General features: G+C 27.3%; 1 protein-coding gene across 1 annotated transcript in view; it reads left to right on the top strand.

The window, feature by feature from the left end:
- LOC111633132 (large neutral amino acids transporter small subunit 1-like) overlaps nt 1-8,368 on the top strand; it is a 54,095-nt gene that overhangs the window by 21,426 nt on the left and 24,301 nt on the right. Inside the window, exons 3-5 of the mRNA XM_023377664.1 lie at nt 3,885-3,984; nt 4,851-4,895; nt 7,075-7,198. Of these exons, the coding sequence (XP_023233432.1) occupies nt 3,885-3,984; nt 4,851-4,895; nt 7,075-7,198 (269 nt within the window). The remainder of the gene's footprint in view (nt 1-3,884; nt 3,985-4,850; nt 4,896-7,074; nt 7,199-8,368) is intronic.

The following is an 8,368-nucleotide window of genomic DNA, read 5'->3' as shown; positions in this document are numbered from 1 at the left end:
AGAATTAGGTCCCCCGTTTCCAGACTAATTAGAGAATTTTTACGTTTAGTCAAACGAACTATTTTCAACGTTTCTGGAATGTTTACAATCGTTCTATAATCGAACCAATATTCGAATTTTATGTTCGAATTTAATTCGAACAAAACATTCAAAATAGAAAGCCACTTTCAACCACTTTCAGTCTCATATCTCCCGCACCCTTATAGCTATCGAGATGCAACCAACCCTATGCACGAATGGAGACTTGGGGCTACCACCTCATACAAACACCATTCACGTGCGATGTGTAGTTTTTGCGGAAAAGTGAAATATAGGGGGACACACGTCCATTTTTAATATATAATATAATAATATATAATAGATAATATGTGTAATATCTACCATATAAATACTGAATACTTTTTAACACACTGTAGATGGGAGATATATAAAATATAATTTTTTTGTTTAGTATCTATAAGCTAATTATTTATAACTCAAAACAATAAAATATTTTAAAATACATGGGGTGCAAAAGTAGGTATACAGTTGAGAATCTGAGAAATACAAATGTTTGGTGTTTATTATTATTATTATCTTTTTATTTATTTGTGATTTAATTTGTACATAAAAATGTTTTTTCCTGTATGTTTTTTTCCCCATAAGTGTATACCTGCTTTTGCACCTTCCTGTATATCTTAAAATTTTTATATTTAAAAATATTTATTAAAAATATTTGAGAATTATTTTAAATGATGCATGTAATGTATTACAGACATTTGGTGAACGTACTTTGGGTGCATTTTCATGGATAATGCCTGTTTCAGTAGCTCTTTCAACATTTGGAGGATTGAATGGTGGTATATTTGCATCATCAAGGTAAGTTGTTGGTAATTCTTTTAGATAATGTTAAAAATAAAAAGATAGTAATAGGCAACAAATGGATAATAGGTTTTAACTATATTCAAATATTAACTTAAAATTATGATAACTAAATTAATTTTGCCATCTTTGTTAGTTTAATCTACACATTTTATTTAATAAGCCATTTTATATTTAATAGCTTATATTTTTTAAATGACAGTATCTAATTACAGATTTATGAGTTTTGTTTGTTTAGAATGGTTTGGCAACTTGTTGCTCCAAAGTCATACATCACTCTTTGAGAATGCTTCTGCTACTCCCAACACTACTTTCCCCTATTATAGAACTTTTTAATTGATAAGACAGATTAGCTGACTGAATTTTTATATCTTAGCAAAATGTTTATTATACGATAGCTATACTATACAGACAAAAACATTGTCACTGATAAAAAGAAATATTGTTCTATCTATTTTCGTATACATTCTGAGTGTAATATTTTTAAAATGATGATGCCTCAGGAAAGTTCTTTCTTCAATGTACACAGTCATTAATAATGTGAAAGTTGTATAGCTGTTTTTAAAACTTAATCCAGTAGGTATGTGCTGTGTATGTTTGTGGAGTAGGAAATGATATGAAGTGAATATGACAGAAACATAACTTGGATATATGGCTAAACTAAATTGAACTGATTATAAATGAGATGTAATAATTCTCTTATTAGTTTGTATTGCAATGACTACATAAGAGATTAGTAAAAAATGAAAAAGCAAAATAAAATAATGAGAATAAATTTAAAAAGTTATCTAAATATATAAAATTGCTTGTCTTGACTGACTGAATGAATGACTCACTCACTCACTGATTCATCATTGCCCAGAGCAGACCATTTAACCTAAAGAGACAAAATTTGGTAGACAGTTAGGGTACGTCATGGAAACGTACACTAAGAAGGGATTTTTCGAAATTCCTCCGCGGGGGAGAGGGAGAGCATTAAGGCTTAACCGGAAGAACGGCTTCTACTGTACTATTTTAGATGCGATTTTTTGTTTTTATCTGCATTTTAGTAGCATATGCGATGGCAATGCACACTAAGAAGGGATTTTTTTGAAATTTCCCCGCGGGGNTTTTCCTGATGAAAATGAATAATAACTAAGTTTCAATAAAAATGATAAAATGTAAATTGAATTTTATCACAACGAGTTTGCTTGAATTTTTTTTCTTCTGAGATCGCAGCAATGTGTGACGGGTAAGCTAGTTACTCATAAAAAAAATGCAATTGTTGCAGCGTTAGATAAAATATTGGGTTTAATAAAATATAATTGTTGGCAGTTAATTGTGAATTAAATTCCTTTAACTTTGGTTTGCATAATTTGTTGTTTAACAAATAATCTTTATCAAAACTGTCATGCATGTTTTTAAAATGTCTTTCAACGTTTTTTTTTTTTTGACAAGCTACACTTGCATATATAACGTGATAACATGCACATTTTCCATTCACCATTGTAAAGAAAAACTCTTCCCATATTATATAAAAAATTATGAATTATGTCATTCTGTTCTTTGCACTTGTTTCTTAAATTATTTCCCTATTTAAAATATAATAAAATATTATATTACCACAAGAAATTATTTATGTCTGTACACTTGTCACAACAAGAAACACAAAACTGAAAACAAAATGCATTATTATTATGCAGCAAGATTACCCAAGTGATGACTCTGTTAATCAATATACTTTGCATCTGCATGTATTGGGTTGGTCAATAAGTTTGTGTAGTTTTTGCCAATAGATAGTTAGAAGCTCTGAAAAGCAATTATTAGTAGTTTTAAACTTGAAAACAGGTAATTATTTGACAAGTGTTGGTGAAATGTTACTTGTCAAAAATAAAACTTGATGATTAGTTTTGTTGTGTGTGTGTGTGTGTGTGTGTGTGTGTGTGTCAGTATTTGAAAGATGAATGAACAAAATGTGCATTCAATGCATTATGTAGATAATGCATCACTCAACTCCACCATGCTGGGGTTGAGTGATGGTCAGCTGAGTGCCATAAGTGGGTGATTATAAGATGAAAATGGTGAAGACATCCAGTTGTTACTGTAAGTAACTGAGGATGATTATATCATAATTAAATGTCTGGAAGAGGAAATTGGTCTGGAAACTTGGGTAGCATAACTGGCAATACATATGCATGGTAAGTGAAACTTGTGAGTGCAAGTCTTTCTCTCGACTGATTCTTTTCTTCCAGAATATTTAAATTATTTAATTTAATTGTAATTATTAAATTTAATAAGAGATGGTGTCTAATGCCTCCATCTAATGACAAATTATTTAGAAATGAATTAAAAATAATCACAGAAAAGTAGCTTGATTTAATCTGGTAGTCATTTGACTTATTACTAATATATCAGGCTTTGAGTTGTTTGTTTATGAATACAAAATTTTGATGTCTAACTGGAGAGAGAAGTTAAAATTATTAAAAAATACAAAAATGATTGATTTAATAATTAAAGCATTCTAATCACATTTAAAAAACTATAATAACAAATAGAATACCAATATCAACAATAATTCCACATAAAAGATCAAGAGACTACATTCTTTGAGGAAGATCAAGTTACAGAAACATTTGAATTATGAAAATTACACTACAATTTTTTTAATGTTTTTAATACTGTTAAATTATCTGACATAAATAACAACTTCCCAAAACCTAGATATCAAGCCAAATTATTGCTATACTTAAGCTATTAATATGCTATAATTAATTGTGCATATTCATACTAAGTAATTTCGTACTAGTACCAAATTACTTAGCTTCTAAACAAAGATATATTAATATAATATATATCTTTGTTTAGAATATTAATTGTATTCTGATTAGAATTCCATGTAATTATTAAAAAAAAATAGTTTTTAAAAATTTATATTCATTATATAATTATTTATTATATTGTGAAAATTGTGTACTTAATATTTTTTATTTTATATTAGTTTATGAATTTTAAGTGTTTTATATTGTGTATATTTTTGAATATAGGAAACCTTCAAAATTTTGATAGAGCATTTGAAGGGACCACAACTGAACCAGGTTATATTGCTCTTGCATTTTATTCTGGACTTTTTTCTTATTCAGGGTGGTGAGTTCAAATTAAAGATTTTACTACTTTTTTTAACAAAGAAATTTAAGAAAGTCATCTCAATCAATTTGCATGATGATTAATATATTTTGTCAACATTATTGTAGCTTTCAGTAAATAAAATGGTAAAGGATATGTTATATGAGCCGTTTGCAGGCCAAATTGATTAACTCCATTTGTAAATCCTTAATATAATCATTATTTTTAAATTGTTTGCGTAACTAATTTTATANTAAATTCATAAAAATTTTGTTAAGATTTTCTTGTATTTGTGATTGTATGAATTATTAGCAATGTTTTCATTTTTAGCCATTATAATAAATAAAGAAAAACAAAATCTTAAAGTTTTAGAATTCAACTTAAATACTGTTAAAAAATTTCTAATATGATAATGAAGATTTAATGGAATTTAAGTGTGATTACTTTCCAATATTCAATAAACTGTAAAGAAAATTAATAGTATTGTAACTAGTACTAATTTTCTGATGATTAAACTGAAAGGAATTAAACTAATAAAACTTTTTATCACTTAATTAATTTACATTCAGATTAATTATTATATATTTTTTTCCTAGAAATCTTCCCCGTGCTATATATATTTCTTTACCAATGGTGACAATCATATATGTACTAGCCAATGTGGCATATTTTGCAGTGTTGACATCAAGTGAAGTATTGTCATCAAATGCTGTTGCTGTGGTAAATTTCTTTCTGCTTGTATAATGAATATTTAAATACTTACAGGCTAATGTATTTACATTTAAAAGTTTTAATATTAATTCTTTATTCAAATAAAACTAAATAAGAATACCATATGATGATCAGTGATTATTATTATTACTCTTAAATAAATAAATATATTTCAGGAATTATTTGAACTTTGTTACTGAGGAAATGAAAAATCCATTCAGGTAATAAAATTAAGATGTATAAAAAAATCTGTTAATTACGTGTAATTTAGTATAAATACAGCATTTAATTCTAATAATAATAATTTATTCTATTATGATTTTTAAATATTGATGTGTTATATACATTATACTTATTTTATATGATTGACTAAGTACATATACAGTCAAACCTCAGTTTTTGAACAGCTCACTTTTCAAACAAATGGTTTACAAACAGTATTTCAAACTCATATTTTTCCTAGTTGCTCTATGATAACATTGTTACCAAACAAGCTACTTGACAAGAGTCAACCATGGATTAGAGAGACAACCCCCTATACTTTCTATCCGCACATTCTTTTATTCAGCATGCTTGCAGCACTTTTAGCGCATGTGTTCAATTATTAAGTCTACTGTCAGCGCTCTTAAGGTGCGCTTTCAGTGCACTAGCAGCACCTCCCGACCAGGCTAAAAATATTGCTTACAAGATGGACACCTCCATGAGAAAGTAGCTTTTTCGATTACCAAATAATAATCAGTTGTTTGCTGTTTTAAATTAGCAGATTTTTAATTGTGACGTACAAAAATGGCTTTTAAAGATTTCATTGGAATACTGCAGTACGATATTGTGAACGTAACCAACAATTTTTGCACGCTTTTCTCATTGTTGGGAATCAATCATTTCCAATCCCATAAATAAATCATCATTTCCTTGTTTTCTTGTAAATAACATCGAACTTAATGTCTTTTCTTCTAATATTCGCATAAGTATAGCAGAAAGAAAATAATTGTTTATATCAGCCATTTTGAGATAGCTCTTTCTCCAGCAAAAGTGTTTTCAACTGTCAGCAGCAAAAATGTCATTTCCGGCAGCAACTGCTCAGCGGACTGCTGAATAAAAGAATGCGTAGTATGTTAAAGATAGTCCACAGCCCTCACCAATCAGTGGCAGGTCTACTGATTCAGAAGTTAGTGGCACTGAGATTGCCTTGTGTCATCAGACGTCATGAGAAGGATCATCAATAATGTTGCTATTTAAATTACATTTCAATGAGCATGTGAGAAAGATACTACTTTTGTTTTCATTATGTGCAACAGTTGAATTTAAATCAAATTAATTAATAAAAACTGTTTGATTCTGATGAAACCGTGTTGTTGTTATTAAGCTGTTTCTTTGCAGACACACTAAGGTGACATATATCAACACTTGGCAACTGTTGCCAAGTGTTGATATATGTCACCTTAGTATGTCTGCAAAGAAACAGCTTAATAAAAACCGTGTTAATTAACATTCACATAATACAAATTGCATCCAAGAATTTGTGAGAATTTGTGTTTAAAGATGTTGAAGTCAGATTAAATAATAAAAATGTGTTATATATAATACAGTATTATATTATATATAGTATTACATTGCATTTATAGGCATTTTTAGCATGAAATACAGCTAAAAAAGGTTTTTACCTTTTTAGCTGTATTTCATGCTAAAAATTCTTTAGGGCTTTCTTTTAGGGGCAGGAACAAATTAACCTGTTTTGTATTGTTTCTTATGGAAAAATTTGTTTCAGTTTTAGAACAATTTTTAGGAACAAATATGTTCAAAAACCAAGGTTTGACTTTATATGAAATATCAGGAATATGGCTAAGCCTATCATTTAGTTTCAGAAGAATTTTTGAGAGTTTTTAATTTATATGTTAATACAATGCAATGACATAGTGACATAAAAATAAATTTACTCTAGTCTCTAGTGTTAAATATAAATATAAAAAGTGTCTAGTATAAATATAAATAGTGTCTAGTGTTAGATCTAGTGTTAAGTATAAATATTGCTTTTAGATTAAACAACAAAATATCGTCTAAATTCATAAAAATTTTGTTAAGATTTTCTTGTATTTGTGATTGTATGAATTATTAGCAATGTTTTCATTTTTAGCCATTATAATAAATAAAGAAAAACAAAATCTTAAAGTTTTAGAATTCAACTTAAATACTGTTAAAAAATTTCTAATATGATAATGAAGATTTAATGGAATTTAAGTGTGATTACTTTCCAATATTCAATAAACTGTAAAGAAAATTAATAGTATTGTAACTAGTACTAATTTTCTGATGATTAAACTGAAAGGAATTAAACTAATAAAACTTTTTATCACTTAATTAATTTACATTCAGATTAATTATTATATATTTTTTTCCTAGAAATCTTCCCCGTGCTATATATATTTCTTTACCAATGGTGACAATCATATATGTACTAGCCAATGTGGCATATTTTGCAGTGTTGACATCAAGTGAAGTATTGTCATCAAATGCTGTTGCTGTGGTAAATTTCTTTCTGCTTGTATAATGAATATTTAAATACTTACAGGCTAATGTATTTACATTTAAAAGTTTTAATATTAATTCTTTATTCAAATAAAACTAAATAAGAATACCATATGATGATCAGTGATTATGAAATAAGTATTTTAATTTTATTGAAATTTAACAATGGATAAATAAACTTTGGTTACTTTGGAACCATGTTTCAAATCTTTAATTCCTTTTAAAAAATAAATAAATAAATAATAATAATAATAATAATGTATTCAGAAAACACTTGACCTTTCAATATCTTTTATTTAATTATTTCTTGTTTGTCAAGATGCATTTTGAAGACTTATTACTTCTTAGAAATGGATAAATAAGTTTTAACTTCATTCCTCTCTTGTTCACAAAAAATTATACATATTAGAAAACTGCAAATTTTTTCATCTGGTTATTGTTCATCTACTTCCTACATTTACTACATCATTTCATAGCAACATAACAAAAAAAATAGACTTCTAATTTTAGACCTATTGAAATATATGGAATAAGTTGTGTGGATTAAAATTATAATTTCATAGCATTTAATGCTAGATTATTAATGCTGTAAGTTAATCAAAAAATAAAAAAATAGTATGCATAGCAAACATATTTTAACACGAATAGCTATTGAAGAATTGGATTTATATTTGTTCTCAATAAAAGAAATTTGTAGTATTTTGTATATATCATTCATATGCTCCAGGATTAAATAATTACTCACTTAAGTCAAAAGTTTAAATATTCTATATATTAAAGTTTTCATTCCAAGATGAAGGAATTTGAAATTTAAACATTATCCTAAGGACTACAAAAGTTTCATAGCATCAGTTATGATACAAACTAAAATTCAGTCAGTCATGATACTGTGATATAGAATTGTTAATATCTCAAAAATGGTTGAGTTTTTGATCTGTTTAGTAGTTTTATTTTATTCAATACTAGCTGCAAGGACCCACTTTGCTGGGTTTTTATTTGTATGTAATATAGTTTTTTTTATATATATAAAAGACTGTTTTTCTAAGTAATCTAGAATCTAGCTGCAAGGACCCACTTCGCTGGGCAAAAAGTAACGATAGTGAAGATTAAGATAATTACATTATAGCTAATCTTACCCGTTTTCACAGAATGCAAGAATTAGGTCCCC

Source organism: Centruroides sculpturatus, unplaced genomic scaffold (assembly GCF_000671375.1).
Source record: "Centruroides sculpturatus isolate CEXI.00-Female unplaced genomic scaffold, Cexi_2.0 scaffold765, whole genome shotgun sequence".
In the NCBI taxonomy this organism is placed as follows: domain Eukaryota; kingdom Metazoa; phylum Arthropoda; class Arachnida; order Scorpiones; family Buthidae; genus Centruroides; species Centruroides sculpturatus.
The sequence above is the reverse complement of the archived record's forward strand: the minus strand, read 5'-3'. Positions and strand labels throughout refer to the sequence as shown.